General features: G+C 34.5%; 1 protein-coding gene across 1 annotated transcript; it reads right to left on the bottom strand.

Moving 5' to 3' along the window:
- Nucleotides 1-4,093: 4,093 nt before the first annotated feature.
- On the bottom strand, nt 4,094-6,593 carry LOC107786832 (alcohol acyltransferase 9-like). The gene is made up of 2 exons (XM_016608335.2): nt 6,064-6,593; nt 4,094-5,186 (listed from the first exon to the last, which is right to left on the bottom strand). Exons 1-2 carry the CDS (start codon nt 6,490-6,492, stop codon nt 4,236-4,238), a joined length of 1,380 nt encoding a protein of 459 aa, XP_016463821.1. The 5' UTR covers nt 6,493-6,593; the 3' UTR covers nt 4,094-4,235.
- Between the last annotated feature and the right edge of the window lie 11,801 nt (nt 6,594-18,394).

The following is an 18,394-nucleotide window of genomic DNA, read 5'->3' as shown; positions in this document are numbered from 1 at the left end:
AAACTTCAACCCTGAAGCTCATCACAAACAGAACAAAGCTTCAATTTGCAAAACTTCAGCTAAAACATGCTGAAGTTCAGCAAGTACAGAACAAAGCTTCAGCTATTAGAATGTTGAAGTTCAGCAATTACAAACAAAAATTTCAGCCAAAACATGCTGTTGTTTTATTGAACTGAAGTTTGCCATGTGCACTATGAACTGAAATTTGCGTGATTGCCTTTGCAAGTCAAGCCAAACTTCATGCAAAAATATCTGAAGTTTTGCTACACTTTTGGCAAAATTCTTTGCTACTTCAGGCCCGTATGCCTGAAGTTACGCGAAAAGTGGGTACACTTGTAATTTTTTTTTGCAAAACGGATATAAGTTAAAACATGACCTAAAAAGCAGGTATATATTCAAATGCCCCTTTTTTATTCCCAACATAGTCATCATTTGTTTTTAGCCTGATTCCAAGTCCATTAATATTGTAGAATTTACACTAGGTAGACATTCTAGAGGGCTACTATTTAGAAATTAGCAGTGTATCCTGAATTTTAGTTTTCTAATTCAATTTTTTAGGACACAAACTCCTTAAGTTAAGATTTTCAGGACAAAATAAGTACTGACTAATTCATAAATAGCAGCCCTAAAAATGGCTATTTGTGTACTTCTTCCATTAGTATTGGAGGAGATTATTCAATTCTCTTTCTTAATTAATTCTTTTAGATTTTAGTTCCTTAAGAAACTTTTACATTTCCACTTTTTCTCTTTTGTTTAATTTTATACTTCCTTCACTTAAAGGCAAAATTGTAGTTACAAATGATTTAGTATATCATAGGATGCTAAAGTTATAACTTCGTCCAATAGTTTAACGTTTTATCTTTCGTCAAACATACAAAATATCCACTGAAAATAGAATATTTACCATAGTTTAAGGGGCAAATTAGTCTCATGCCATTTTCTAAGCTTAAGTAGAAATTAAGCGCGATGAATGGGTGTTGCTTTAGTAGTAGAACTTCTCACTCGATCTCAACTTATAATAAATAATGCTCAAATTGATTTGTGTACACCTCAATTATTTTGTCTAATATTTACTACCTCTCTCAACGAGAAAATGTTGAGAATATCAACAATCATAAAAATAAGTCTATGCGCATTGTTTTATCGAATACCTGCTATTTTTCTCGAGTGAAAAATGTTACAAATGTCAAATCACACTAAAAAAAAATGGGAGCATGCGCTGAGTGTAGGCCTAATAAGCCACACGTTTGGAATCCTAGATTTGGACAAATAGATTATGAATATCTTTCATGTGGATCTAAAAAGCAAGTCTAGTTGTGGACTCGTGGCCTTATGGGTATGATTATATATATAGTCATCATCATATTCTCATAATGTATTCTAGTATAAATATATTAATTGTTTGTGACATTTTTCTATATCTCAATATTGTACTAGCATTATTCCTTTTGATATCTTTTGATATACTGCCGTCCCACCATTGAACACTAGACTCCCATGCATCATTGTCTTCTACTTTTCCTTATCATGCCGGGGGCGATCCGGCCCTTTGGTATCGGGTTCAACTGAACCCAGTATTTTCAATGCGGAGTATAAATTTATATGTAAAAAATTACTAAAATTATGACACGTAATAGATATCAATTCATAACTTTAAAAATATAATTGATTTGAATCCATAGAATTTTAATTCTGTATCCGCCTCTGTAATAATCATGCCATTGACTTTTGTGGGTAAAACTCATATCTAATTGCTTTCCCTTTAATTAATTAATTAATTAATTAAGGAAAAGGAATTTTATCTTTGATTCACCAATTATAAATGTGTGCATTGATTCCTTTGACATCTTGAAGAAAGCATCTTCTTTTCGACAAGATAATGTGTTTGTTTTGTATAATTTAGGTCAAACATTTTTAATTTTGGGGCTTAATCGATAGTAATTAATAGATTAGTATATTCAAGAGATAAGCTTTTGAGTTTTGGCTAATTTTCTTTCAACCAATCAATAACATTTAGAGGCGTCTAATTTTGTGGTATTATCAATTTTAGCTCGTCCCAGAAACTATTTATATTTGGTAGCGAAAAAGTGTATAACTTTTTTTATATAACATGCATAATATATATACACACAAAATATATACAATAAATATACAATTTTCGACTATTATTTTAAAAGCGGCTATATAGTGTCATTTTGCCCTCTAATTTTTCTGGTGTAGTTAATCATTCAGTATTAACCCGTCCTTTGAGATTTACAAGCGGTCGTATCCCTTTTGGATAATATCATATAATAGCACTTACCAAAAAAGTAATTATACTTTATTAATTATGCTAACTATAATGAAGTTAGGAACTATAACTCCGTACTTTTTTTTTTTTTTATGATCGTTGACCAAATATAATGATTCAGCTTGCCACTATTCTTTTCCATTTATGCCTAAACATAGCTGCTATTGGAGAAGATAAATTTGAAAAGCAATTTTAAAAAATCAACTTGTATAAGTGGTGCATCTTAATTCTTTTCCAATTAATTCCCTCCATTTTTTTAAAGACAGAGATGCATTGTATGTACTAGCTATTCTTTATTATCAATCAGTACTATTAAAGATAAGACCTATCAGCTTAAGGCTACTATGAGACAGACTTAGTGGGCGTTTGGACATAAGAATTGTAAAATTCCAAAAAAAAGTGAAAAAAAATTTCAAGTGAAAATGGTATTTGAAAATTAGAGTTGTGTTTGAACATGAATATAATTTTAGGTTATTTTTGAAGTTTTATGAGTGAGAATTTTAAAAAACAGTTTTTTGGAGTTTTTCAAATTTTCAAAAAAATTCCAAAATTCATCTTCAAATGAAAATTTAAAATTTATGGCCAAACACCGATTTCAAAAAAATATGAAAATTTTTCAAAAAAATAAAAATTTTCTTACGTCCAAACGGGCTCTTTCTCTTCGTTGTCCACTTACATTAAAAAGGATAATATTTACTCACATGCGATGCTTATACTAAAATAATTTTTTTTTATCATAATTATGTGATAAAATAAGATGAGAATATATTTTTTAAATTAATCATAATTAAGTAATAAAAGTTAATACGCAAATGTTATGCTGGTTTATGTAAAAACATCACATGCATGTAAATTTTTATCTCCACATTGTTATTGAAAGATCTTACAAGACATTTACCGCAATGATCATACAAGTGTTTGTTCTGCATTGGTCATATTGATCGATCGATTGTCATACGATAATGTGATACAATTGAGTTTCGTGCTCTATAATCACTACATTATTTAGTTACTGTCTAGTTATTATAAGTTTATCATAATTTACTTGAGGTGGAATTTAACTATTAGAATGTGAAAATAAAAACTTTGCATAAAGTTCTCTAACATGTAGAAACTAATCCATTGATGCACAAATATATAAGTATATATACGAACTTTACATAGGACATCAACGGGAACGTACAATTGTTTTCTGGATCTTGTGGAAGGTTTGCTTAACTTCAATTTTCTACCAATAAGGACACAATTTTTGTTTCATGATCAATTGATGTCCATCTAAAAGATGCTTTTTGCAACCAAAAAAAGAAAATCTCTTTAGTCTAATTTTCTAAATTTAAGTATATTTTTTCAACCAAAAAAAAAGAAAAGAAAGAAGAAGACTGCCATTCAGGGGCGGATTTAACCTAGCTAAATAAAGGTGTACGTGAATTGAAGCTTTTGTTGTTACACTCATGTTGTTGTACTCCTGAAAACAGCCTCTCTACCCTTCGGGGTAGGGGTAAGGTCTGCGTATATATTACCCTCTCCAGACCCCACTTGTGGGATTATATTGGGTCGTTGTTGTTGTGAATTGAAGCTTTTACCTTCAAACTATATATTTTATATACATATTTCCTAAAATTAATCTAATATTATTTAAGTTATTTATTCATAGAAATAGGGATCGATCAATTCCTTCTTAGTACTTTTTTTGTTTCTTTTCTTTAGTGATACACTCATGTTTTAGAAATTCTAAATTCGCCTCTAGCTATTAGTCTAATTCTTTAGAGATTGATATTTGAAAGATTTTAAGTAATTGGACGTAGAATATCATTGCATTCACAATTTCTTTTAACAAATATACATTCACACTCTATACAATAAATTGCAGCTGGTGACAAATTACTAGAGAACACATTCAAAAAAGGAAATAAAAAGAAACTGAAATTAATTTTCCTAAGAAAATTCATGCAGAAATCATTTTGGGATTTTTCAAATGAAGATGCCCTTTAATTACATCTCCATTAACATCACTTACGTCCCAAAGTTCAGTCATGTAATATTCAAATTTCTTCACAACTCCTTCTGGCATAGAAACCAATACTCGAACTGCATCAAATTCACCCACTGACGGTAAAAATAAACAGTAAATATCACTGGTTAAAGGACCCATTTGAATTGGCTTCCCTTCACCAAAATCTACTTCCTCCAAACTCAATCTTGACCACTGTGAAATAACGAAGCTCGCAGATAAATCAGTTTTTACTGTTTTATCTTCTAACAAGTCGACTACTGATTTTATTGAGCCGCTGGTTAATTCAGATTTAGCATTTTGTACCAATTTTACCGTGTCTTGTAAGTTACCATTTACCACTTGCTTAACTGGTGCTTCAGCGCAACCAAGCACAAATCCATTCCCATAATACCCTTCTGGTAATTCTGGTTTTACTGCCTTCCTAATATTCACAGAAAATAGGAGCTTCACGTTAATGGAGGATGGTAAATTTAAGGATTTAACCCAACAACGCCACGTGTGAGAAGCTAGAACCTCAAAGCTGGTGGATTTTACCGAGGGTGAACATTGTCTTTTCAGGTGAAGAATTTGGGACTGTGAAAATGTTATGGATGCAGGGGTGATTGGTTGGGATTGTAAATATTGGAAAAGATTGAGGCTAAATTGGGAATTTTGTCTATCAAGGGGTATTTTCGTGAATGTTGGATGTATGGAGGTAATTTGTGGAGGATCACGGGGTTTTAACACGTGGCGTGAATGGAACGGGGTGATTGGTAAATTACCGGTGGGGTCCTTAGTAAAGTGGGCCCAGGCATGTAAGAATTGAGCAGTGCCAATGCCGTCGCATAGACAATGGTTGATGGCGGTGCAGAGGATCATACCCCCGCAACGGAGATTTGTTACCTGTAATGGAAGCAGAGTGGGTGAGGAAGGGTATTTTCGTCTTTTATGAAAAAAGAATGACGTTAAAAGAAAAAGCACCCAACCAAAACTAAGTGAAAGGAACAAAAGGGAGAAATTAGCCAATGCGAAAGATGCGTAGAGTGACAATCTTTTTTAAGTCGTTTTCTATGGCGGATCCAAAGATTTATCCATACAATTCCTTGCAATATTATTTTTTAAAGTATTTATTGGCTTCGTTTTCATGATATTACAGTTAGGAAAAAAAGTTAGAATTTTAAAGTTTTTTTAAAATTTGGTATATACACGTAAGATATGTCTCTTGATACAGTTTATGTTGTGACTTTTGCTATGATTTGTCCCCTTGAAACCCTAGCAATGCAACTTTCAAATATGAATGTACTGTTATACCGTATTCTAGTCACGTTCCATATGTGCCATTTTGTTAAAAAACGAAAATTAAATTGATTTTAATTTCTTAAAGGGGAAAGTAGTTAACTTCCCGATGCTGAACAAGTTAAAATGAACAATACACTCGTACAAATTATTAATTTAAAACACACATATCAACTTTTCATGCTAAAAGACGCTCAGTGGTACGTATAAGAGGTATGTTTCACTATTTCCTTGCAATTGGCAAGACAATATATAGAAGGAATTAATGTTAAAATTAAAATAAAAGAAAAACAATTCAGCTTATGCACATTTGTAGTAAAAAAAAATTACACTATCAGAGTATATTAAGTTGTTACTTGTTATAACAACTAAGGTGTCTTATTTTTAAAATTCATTATTATTATGTACGATTATCCATAGTCATCTTTAATGATGATCTGTTAGCCCACTTATAAAAGTTATAAACTCTAAATTAGAAACTAACCTGCACAACTAGAGGGGGAATATCCAAGAAATTGGTAGCTTCAACCTTATACAATAATTTCCTCCAAGATTTATCAGGCTTATTAGAAACAACAAGAAGTTCATCAGCTGTTAAATCCAAGAATGCTTCAGCAAATATAGCACCTTCTCCATTACAATACACTTGAAGTTTGTGATCATTTTCTGGGCATTTTCTTACTCTCCCTGCTAAAGGATAATAATCCACCAATACTCTTGAAAGAGAAGATTTAAGCTTGTCCAAATTTATGGACTTAGTAAAAAGATAAAGATATTTGATGGAAAATCTAAGGAACTTTTGATCATCAAGATTTGATAAATAAAGGGAGTGATTTGGTGTTGGGCTAATGGGAGTTATGAAAATAGGTTCTTTTGAATAAACACAATCTGGGAGTTCTATTGAGCCTAACATGGTTGTTTTTAAGTAAAGGAGAGAAAGTTAAAGAAGGTAATTTTAATGGAAGAATAAGGTTTTTGGAGAAGATCTAAGTAAAGGATGGTGCTTTATAAAATGGATTACAAGTTAAAGATCTATGGTTGGATATGGTTGTTGGGGGTGGGGGTGGTGGGGGTGGGGGGAAAGTAGAGAAAGTACTATATGAGAGATTCCTCCCCAAAGAGTAAGACTACAAAAAAGTGAAGCTTTCATTATTCTTGCTATATATGAGCTCACACTTTTGAATTTTTTCTACCATTATTTTGCATGCTTTTATGGCAGTTACATGTGCTTCCCACATTCTCTCCCCCTTACTTGTCTTTCTTCACATGTGGTCAATTTTTTTTAACTTCTTTACCTAAAAAGTATAAATTTTGAATGTTATTAATATATTTTAATTTGTTATAACAGTTAGGGGTTGTTTGCTAGGATATATAACAACAACAACATACCCAATATTATCCCATACCGTGGCATCTAGGGAGGGTAGTGTGTACGCAGACCTTACCCCTACCTTGTGAGGATAGAGATGTTGTTTCCAGTGGACCTTCGGCTGAGGAAAACATAAACACCCATTAATGAAAATATAGAGAAGAAGAGACAATACCAAAAAGTCATATAAAAGCAGAATAAAAACAACAAGATAGTAAGGTGATCAACAATGAAAGGAAACAATGGTTAGTCATAAAAACCTACTACCAACAGAAAGTGAGACTGCGTGCCAATACTACTGTTATGAACACTCTAGACTACTGACTCTACTACCCTAATCCTCGATCTTCGTATATTTCTATCAAGGGTCATGTCCTCTGTCAGCTGAAGCGGCGTCATGTCTTGCCTAATCACCTCTCTCCACCTCTTCTTTGGCCTACCTCTACCTCTTAGTAGACCCTCCAATGTCAACCTCCCTCACCGGGGCATCTGTGTTCCTCCTCCTCACATGACCAAACCACCTAAGTTGTGCTTCCCGCATCTTGCTAGGTTATATTAGAAAAAATAATGCATATATTAGCTTTGATATTATTAATCACTTGTTTGATAGTATTTTTCAATATATTTATAACTAATACTTGTATTAGTTATACAAGTAATTCAGTACTATTCTCATACATAGCAAACCATGACATTAACAATAACATGATTTTTAATACAAGGATAAGCATGTATAAAGACAAAACTGTCATTTCAAAACCTTTAATGTACCAAAATAAATTGTCAATAAGAAATAATCAAAGCATAACTAATCACATCATTATGTATTAATTTCTTATACACCCAACCAAACGATCCCTTAGGTTATTAATTTCACTTTATGTGATCGATTATCCGTGGTTTATTTTTTATGACTTGATAATGCAAAATCATTATGTAATGTCTAGTATATATAGAAGTTAAACGCAAGGTAAAAAGTATTATAACTTTGATAGAATAATTGGTACTCCATAATTTTATCAAGGGTATTTGAAATAATTCATTTTACCAACTTAGCTAGAATTTGCACGTAGTAGTTTTTATCTATAGAAATTTGATCTTGTGTCCTTTAGTTAATATGTATATATGAATTCTTGATTAATGAGCAACCTATCCATAGTTGACACGAGGTAATGAGTAAGCAATCTAGGATCTATATATATGATGGCTAGTGACTTTAATTTGCTGATGGAGTGCAAATCTAATGTGTAAACCACAAGTATATGTCACTCTTTAATTAGATAAAATAAATATATGTATATTCTCTAGCTTGTCATTAGTCTCTAGCCCCACATTTGTGAGCTCATGCCTGTGCATTTATTTATTAGACCTGCCCCTTTCGGTCCTTTCCTCCTTATTGTTTGCCAAGGAATTCAAAGAAAGTTTCTTTTTTCCATTCATTACATGAAGTGGCAAAAGAAATTCTATTATTCTAGTTCTGTAGCACATATAATTAGTGCTGCGGAGAGACATTTGGAGTATATATATTTTAGTGTTCTAACACTAATTATATCATCCAAATATGCATCGTATATCAACAAATTATGATTTTGAGAATCGTAATAAAAGAGCTTTTTAATGAGTAGATACATGAAAATGTGAAACAAGATTAGATTATATTCCAATGTGTGAAGCTATTCTTCAAGCAGAGTAGCTGATCCATAAGTCATTAGAGTGTTTGTGTGAATAATGAAATAATTAACATAATTTGTTTTAAATTACTGTATGGTGATATAATAATTTTTCAAGAAAATGATACCAGAACAGGCGGTGAAGAAGTAAAGGGGATCCAAAAAAGTATAACAGAACTCAAGAAGCATCAAGAATGATGAGTAGACTGCATCTTTTTATTCCTATTACATGTCCACTGCCAAAAATACAAACGTGAAAGTATTTCCACGTAAGAACAAAGAAGAAAATCTCCTGGAGCAAACGTAGGCGCAAATCTTTAATGACGTTGACCTTACAGTAGTCTCTAGATGATCTGGTATTTTTTTTTTAGTTTTTTATCCGGTGTTCGGTATTTGTATTGGGGTCCGACTAAATTTCGGATTCACATTGGAAAGTCCCATATTGGGGAGTTAAAACACTCCATAATAAATGCGATCTCATACCCCGAACTCGAGCTCGAAACCTCTGATTAAGGATAAATGAGTACTTACCATTCCACCACCATCCTTGTTGGTTGTTAGATGCAAGAAGTAACTAGAAACCATATCGAAGTGATAAGTCATGAGCATAACCTTAATAGGTTTGATTACGTTAGGGTAATACCAAAGTAGCTAAGTGCGTTGATAAAATAAGAAGGAATAGAATGGAAGGAGCACTCTAACTAAACTCCTTCTAAAGACATTCCACCAATTTATTTTTAATAATTCATGATATAATATAAACGCATCTTTAACGTTGTCAACGCATACTCATTCGATATTCGGTAAAAAAGAGAAAGAAAATAATTTCCTATTCCATATTAATTTATTTCGAGTGTTGACTCAACAAGTTTGTCTTGATGTCGAACTAGAAAAGGAATTATTATTGTATTGTACGCACTCTGTGTTTTTCACAAATTGATTTAATCAATTCTATTACTCTTCTCTACCTTTTTCCTCATTCAGTTCCTATTAGTATTATTTAGAAAATACATAGTACGAGAATTATAATTGTTTCTTACGTAGAAAACAATAACAGAAAAAATCAAAGGATAAAATAATTTAAAAAGTGGACTGCACTCTTATATTTATCTTAATCATAAGGTATTATTCTCGACAAGACAGTCTATCCACTAAGATGCGCAATTTTAATAACAGTGCACTAATTAATATGGAGCTAATGGCCTCCTTGACGCTAACCCACCTATTTCCTAATTCACTCTTTAAAAAAAGTTTTCACTTACATAATATTGATAGTACAATTTTTTCAAACTGATAATGTAATTTTAATTGTTATATCAATTAATATACCTTATCTTTTAGATTACTAATTCCACAACTCATGAACGATTATTTATAATTATCACGGTATAAAAATTAAACTTTTAAGAAAGTACTAGCCACATTGCCCAAGGTCACCGAAAGGAAAATGATGACAAGGAGAACTGCAGAATATGCCAGTATATGAGCTAAAAATAATGGTCCTATTGTCAAACTACTACTTTTTGACAATAAATTATTAGCAATAAAAAAAAGAGAGAATAAATTAACCAGTCCAAAAGTAATGTTTTACTTTCAATGAACTTAGAGGAGGAAAGGAAGTTAAAAGAATAAACCTCTTTTCTAAGTTCAAAGCTTGCGAATATCGCAGTAAGATATGATTTTGACTAAACTTTTATTAGGAATTGGATATTTTTTGAATGGGTTCACTCTTCTTTCTCCACAATATTCTAACTAAAAAGAGAGGATCAATATGTCTCGTCAACTATTTCAAAATTCTAAGTGTAGTTAAAAAAGTATCCAGCACCAAATCAATTAATATCCCATTCTGATATCCCAGCAATAGATTTTTTTAGCGAAAGGTATCTTTTTAATCGCTCTAAAAAATAATAGCCAACAAAATATATATTTTTATATATGTATATTATATATAAATAATATATATATTTTATAATTTTTTGGCCAGCGATTGCAATCAATTTCGGCCAACTTTCCAATTTTGTATTTATTTGTAGGGAAAATGATACTGTATAGCCGCTTTCAAAATATACATTTGGTATGTTATATACAAAAATAATATAAATTTATACTTTTTTGACTACTGAATGAAAATAATTTTTGGAGTTGGCTAAAAATATAATACCCTATGCTAATTACTGCCACCCGACTTCAAATAACAAAAATATGGGTGAAATTCAAAAATAGCCAGATTTACAACTGGTCATTCAAAAATAGCCCAATTTCAAAAATAATCGAAATTTAATCACTTTTCATGTAAAGATAAATTTGACCAAAAACACTGTTCAAAATCCGGAAAATACGCCAGTATATTATGCTGGAGTTCCAGCATAAGTACACTAGAACTCCAGCATAATATACTGGAGTTCCAGCAAGTATACTAGTCCAACATAATATACTGGAGTTTGGAGCACCGGTGCTCCAGTCTCCAGTATATTATACTGGAGCCAGCAAAGTATACCGGTCCAGCATAATATGCTGGGGTTCATACACAGGTGCATCGAACTCCAGTATATTATGCTGGACCAGTCTCTGTTACAGCAAAATAGTGGCTATTTTTCATTGACTTGGTAAACGCTGACTATTTTTGAATAATCAGTCCGGAAACTGGCTATACCGTGTTATTTTTTACCAAAAATATTGATTAGCCCGAGATTTGAATAGGCCTAGATAATTGGGCTTTGGCTGAGGGCTCTACTATAGTTAAGACCCGGCCCATATTTCCTAATTGATGTGTCATCTTTCTGTGTTAGTGTGATAATCTGCATAGATGTTATACAAACATAAATACTATCCCTATCATGTGAACTCTTTGCAATCAAGTAATGTTTGGTTCAGAAGGGAAAAAGGAATAATTACACTACACTATTCATCTCTTTTTAGAATTAGGAAAAAGGCCATTAAAAACTCACGAGTTTGTTTTTACTTCCAAAGTACTCTCTTGTAATTTTCAGCTCTAAACCAAAAAACTAATAATTTCATTATATCAAGTAATTTTCTTTATGACAGTAAATAAATACGATACATTGCTAATGGCCACTTGAGAAAATCCAACTGATAAGAATTTTGAACTTTGTGGGTAAAGCCCATTATCAATTTGACTACTGGGCTTGGAGTAAGGGCACTCAGAGAGCTTAAGATATTGATAATATTGAAAACTTAGTGTTGGTTCCTCGAGTACACACATGTATACGTGACCATCAAGTAATAAAGTGATTCGAAAGTCGAATATCGAATCCACAAAGACTTAAATCAATTGTTACTAAGCAAAATTAATTTAATGTCCAAGATAATCAAAAGTTTGGTTTTTATATTACAACTACTATTTCGAAATTTAAATACGTAACCAAGGGAGATAAAATTCCAGAGTTGTGGTCGATTATCAGTCCTATTGAGTTCGTAATTACATATGTTGATCCGAATTATCTTTGGTTACTAGTTGACCAGATCGTTTATATAAATAGCATGTTTCCACAGTACTATCCGTCTATCCACAATATATCAATCCTATATTCCTATGGTATTGAGTCTATCATGAACGAATATAATACGGTTTTTAACTAAGCAAGACTGTTAGGTATATTCCTATCCTAACAGCGAAATCTTTCCCCGAGCCATGGGTTCAGAAACAAGCTCTATCTAATTCTACTCTAATCTAAACACGACTTTCCCAAACATAGCATAATTAGCAAATAGAACTCAACTGCTGGTCAAACAATTAAGCAATTATACACATAATTAGAGAAACAACCAAAGATGATAACTAGAATTAACAGTAATATAATTAATGAACTTCAATATTCATGACAACCACAACCTTAAAACGTGAAGTTTAGATCTACATAGACATGGTATCAAAACAACAATTCATCCAAAGAAACGTAAAGATTACTAAGTTTGATGGAAGAAATATGGAATCTGATGAATTCCGGCCTCCACGACGGCTATGTGCTCTCCTTTGTCCTAAAGTATGTCCAAAATCCTCTAAAAATTATTTTTACATGTATTTATACCAAGTAGGCTCGGCCCTAGATGAAAATACCTTTTCCTGTGCGAACTAGGATAAGAACTCTGTAAAAATTGCATAGGCGTGCCACATGGGGCGCCGTGCCAGGTGGGGCATCTGTGGGGAACTTCAGAGAGCATGCAAATATCACGACCCAAACCGATGGGCCGCAACGGGAACCCAGTACCTTACTCAATTGAATACCAACATAACATATCTTTTCATGTCATACTATTATAGATAACTGAGCCGGAAGGCTGCCGTGAGATAAGTAGAATACAACATGTGATACCAACTTATATAAAAGACATACGTGCCTATAAGACCAAAATAACCATTCGTATACTGAACATAGGCCGACAAGGCTATACAATCTTTTACGTATATGACATCTATTTACAAGCCTTTTAGAAGACATAATTTTCATATGGGTCGGAACAGAGTCCCACCATACCAAAAAAATACAAGTCTAAATCATACTAACCAACATCTTCCGCTGAGCTGATAGTCTACTTGCAGGACTCTTGACCTATCTATAGGGACCTACAGGCATGAAACACAGCGTCCCCAGGCAAAAGGAACGTTAGTACAAATAATGTACCGAGTATGTAAGGCACATAAATAAGTACATAAAAGACATGGAAGAAATATAGAGTACATGACTCAACCTATAAGTCTGGACAACTCTGCAAATCATGAAATACTTATAGTGTCATGCATATGCGTATGAATATCATGTCGTGCATGTGTTCATAATATCATCAAGCCTTTGAGGGCATCCCATCATATCATCTCAGTCACTATGGGAAAAATCATCAACGTATACCAGCTGATCAGGTGGTGGTGCATATATAACGCTATAACCTTTTCCCATATCCCATATAAATATAATATACATATATACGCGTATATAATGTCATCTGGTCATGGGTCAATGTACATGTATAAATGCATGAAATGCATAAGAGATACGTTAATAAGATTTTCTAGGAATACCATAAAAATCCATATGCCTTTCAGATAAACTTTATCAAATACGTATTTTTTTGAGACCCATGAACAAAAGATGTTATAACAATTCACATGGGGAATCAAGAATATAGACACCCCTAGTATTTCTATGATTAGAGTCATTTATGAAAGTTGTGTATTTTGCTCGTTTCATTTGTATCATTTGGATCATGCCAAAAGGAAAGAAGGGATAGCCTAAACATACTTGAGTCAATTCTCTTGACAATCCCTCTAACATACGTCAATTGCGACAACACATAATGATGGATCGGAGTAGGAAAAAATTCGTATGATATTATTGGGAAAGATTGAACCCGTACTTCCTTAGAATCACAAAATCCCATTGCTATTACGCAGTAAAATTTTATATGAAATGTTCTGCACGGGATCGTTACCAACCTGAATTTTACCCGTTGGATTCATTAAGAGAATCCATCTCTTAATGAATTAGAGTTTTATACCTTAGTGGGTGTGGGCCCCACTAAGGTGATGACTAAGACCTTAAAATGACACATTATCAAGTAATTTGATGTGTCACTTAAGTTTGATTAGGTTTCTGCCACGTTAAGCATAAGGTTTATCCAAAAAACCTTTGTCTTTTATCCAAAGACAACCACAATTTATTAATTAACTAGGTAATGTCCTATTACCTATTAATTAATTAATTACCCACATAATTAAGAATTATCTCCACTTACTTAAAATACTACTCACTTTTAACATACCTCATATACTTCACTACCATGGTCATGTGGTATCTTGTATGGCACAAGCCCATAAATATCAGGTATTTTAGCTCGAGCCGTATTTTATCCCAAAATGACAAACTTCGACGAAATTCATTTTCTTCGATCCGCTTACCCTCTCATCTTCACAAATTAACTTATCACTTTTTTGAAATAGCGTAATACTTATAATCCCAAAATAAATATCATTCCCGAACTTACGTCGATTAACTTACAATGCAACTTCAATGTACGAAAATACGTGATGTAACATCTCATTTCCGATCTTATGTCAATTTACTTGTTGTTACGATCCTGGTTCGCCCTCTGTGAATCATAGTGACGACACTTAGTCTCTACGACTAGGTAAGCCTAACAATGCGGAAAACAAACCAATTTGCAGAAGAAAATAATTAAAAACCAAAATAGTAAAATAAAACAGCGTTTAAAAGTGCCGCTCGGCATACACAATATCAACTCTCAAAAACTAATACATTTCCCAAAATCCGAAATCTCATGAACACAAGCCTTTGAATGCCTACCAGTATCTAACTCCAGAATATCTAACAAGGAAAGAAAAATACAGAAGGGCTAATACTTAAAAGGGAGAGTAGAAAGGGACTCTTCGGTCTGCGGACGCGGCAGATATACCTCGGAGTCTCTACAAATGCCTCGTCTCAAGCTTGATAAGTCTGCATGGAGGTACCTGGATCTGCACATGAAAAACATGCACAGAAAGGGCATGAGTACACCACATCGGTACTTAGTAAGTGCCAAGCCTAACCTCGGTCGGGTAGTGACGAGGAAGATTAGAGCCCTACTGATATTAAATAAAAAATATACGGTGTGACAATATAAGATAAAGCAGTATAGTTGAAAGATAATGATAAGAATTAAAACATGATAATAAAGATAACTACAACTGAAACAAAGGCAAAAACAATCACAAGGAATACCACTCTTCACAAAGCAACTAACCGGGGATCTCTCAGTATCCCGAGGATCTCATAGTACCCTCAATATGTTCCAGGGATCTCTTGGTATCCTCAATATATGCTAGGGATCTCTTAGTATCCCGAAGATCTCTTGGTATCCTCAATATGCTAGGGATTTCCTGGTATCCCGATGATCTCTTGGTATCCTTAATATACGTGCTAGGGATCTCTCGGTATCCCGCACCTCGGCTCAAGTCATAAATACGTACAAGGAATCTCTTGGGATGCCGTCCCGTAGTCCCAAAGTTAAAACACACAGCAACCACACAAAAAATACTTAACTAAGCTCAATTTCATACCAAGTAAAATAGGTAATTCTAACCTAACATGCTTCACATAATACAATCAAGGCAGTTTAACCAATAAAGCAATTAAGTCATTTAAACATGCTTTTCTAAGCTAACAGCAGGCTAAAATTTCAAGTAGAGTAAGCAGAAAAGGAAAAATACAATTAAAGCTACTTTAGTGAAAAACAGTTTTTTCAATAATTAGCATAAATACGCACTCGTCACCTCACGTACAAGGCATTTCAATTACCACAATAGCAAATCCTAAGGGGAATGTCCCCCACACAAGGTTAGACAAGCCACTTACCTCGAACCAGCTCAAATCAATTCGAAACCACGCTCTTGTCACGAGTACTCGACTCCAAATGGCCCAAATCTATTCAATTCAATTTCATAATATAAATAACACTTCAAGTAACTGATTCTATAAATAAATTCTAAGTTAATACGCGAAATTAGGTAAAATAACCAAAATGCCCCTCGGGCCCACGTCTCGGAATCGGGTAAAATTTACATTTCCAGAATCCTCACACTCTCACGAGTTCAATCATACCAAAGGTACCAAAATTGGACCTCAAATGGTCCCTCAAATCTTCACTCAAAGGTCTGTAATTAATCAAGCCCTAACCCCCAAATTTCCACTGATTTTCCTTAAATTTTAATGCTTATAATGATAAAAATTGCCTCAATAACGAGTTTAGGGACCAAGGACCTTACCCCAATGAATTCCTCTAAAAATCTCTCTTGAAAATGCTCCCCAAGGCTTCTTCCCGTTTGAAAAGAGGTGAAAATAACTCAAATTCTCGAAGGCAAGTATTTATATGTTCTGCCTAGCTAATCCGCTTCTGCGGTCATGGGACCGCATCTGAGGTCCTACTTTTGCGGAACGAAGGTTGCATCTGCGACAAATCACTAACCTCAGCTTTCCGCACCTGCGACTCCCCATACATAGATGCGGTACCGCTTCTGAGGTAAAACTCCCGCTTCTACGGCTTTTGCTGATTCTCCCTATTTCCGCTTTTGCGGCTACGCACTTGCGGGACCCAACCACAGGTGCGGTTATGATAGAAGACCAGCAACTGAAGCTGCTCAAACAACTCCCAATTCTTCCGACAACCTTCCGAAACCATCCCGAGGCCCCCAGGACCTCAAACAAAAACACAAACAAGTCTAATTCCACTGTCCAAACTTATACCAATCCTTAGAACATCTAAAACAACATCTAAACGACGAATCAACCACGGATTCAAGCCTACGAACTCCAAATCTCTAAATTTACACTTTCGATAAAAAAAAGTCTATCAAACCTCATCCGAATAACCTGAAATTTTGCACACACGTCACATTCAACACTACGGAGCTACTCCAACTACCAAAATTCCATTTCGACCCTCGAATCAAAATCTCACTATCGAACCGGAAACTTCTAAATTCGACTTTTGGCATTTCAAGACTAAATTTTCTACGGATCTCCACAACACAATCCAAACACGCCCCTAAGCTCGAAATCACCTAGCGGAGCTAACAGAACCATCATAATTCTATTCCGAGACCATCTTCGCACTGCTCCGACTACAGTCAAATTTTCCAAAATTTAAGCTCTCATTTAGGGACTAAGTGTCCCAAAACTCTTCGAAACTCAAAACCAAACATCCCGGAAAATCAAAATAGCAGAAATAAACACGGGGAAAGCAGTTAATAGGGGATCAGGGCATTAATTCTTAAGATGACCGGCTAGGTTGTCACATCCTCCTACACTTAAACATTCGTTCGTCCTCGAACGAGCATAGAGACATACCTGAAGTAGTGAAAAGATGAGGGTAGCGGCTACACATATCTTGCTCGGTCTCCCCGGTCGCCTCCTCGACCGGCTGACCCCGCCACTAAACCTTTACTGATGCAATGCTCTTTGACCTCAGCTTTCTAACCTGCCTATCTAATATTGCCACTGACTCCTCAACATAAGATAGATCCTTGTTCAACTAGATTGAACTGAAATCCAACACGTGCGATGGATCACCGTGATACCTCCAGAGCATCGAAACATGAAATACCGGATGAACTCCTACCAAGCTGGGAGGGCAAGCTCAAAAGCAACCTCCCCAACACGCCGCAATATCTCAAAAAGACCAATAAACCTCAGACTCAACTTTCCTTTCTTCCCGAATCTCATAACGCCCTTCATAGGTGATACTCGAAGCAGAACCCACTCTCCAACCACATAGGAAACATCACAAACCTTCCGGTCCACGTAACTCTTCTACCTGGACTGGGCTGTACAGAGTCTATCCTGAATCACTTTAACCTTCTCCAAAACATCCTGAACCAAGTCTGTGCTCAATAATCTGGCCTCACCTGGCTCAAATCAACCCATCGGGGATCTACACCGCCTACCATATAAAGCCTCGTACAGTGCCATCTGAATGCTGGACTGATAGCTGTTGTTGTAGGCAAACTCCGCTAATGGCAAGAACTGATCCCAAGACTCTCCAAACTCAATCACACACGCACGAAGCATATCCTTAAGAATTTGAATAGTGCGCTTGGACTGTTCATCCGTCTGAGGGTGAAATGTTGTACTCAACTCCACCCGAGTACCCAACTCATGCTGAACGACCCTCCAGTACCGTGATATGAACTACCTCTATCTGAAATGATGGAAACTGTAATACCATGCAAATGAACAATCTCCTGGATATAAATCTCCGCTAGACGC

Source organism: Nicotiana tabacum, chromosome 16 (genome assembly GCF_000715075.1).
Source record: "Nicotiana tabacum cultivar K326 chromosome 16, ASM71507v2, whole genome shotgun sequence".
NCBI lineage: Eukaryota > Viridiplantae > Streptophyta > Magnoliopsida > Solanales > Solanaceae > Nicotiana > Nicotiana tabacum.
This window is presented reverse-complemented; position numbering and strand designations above follow the sequence as displayed.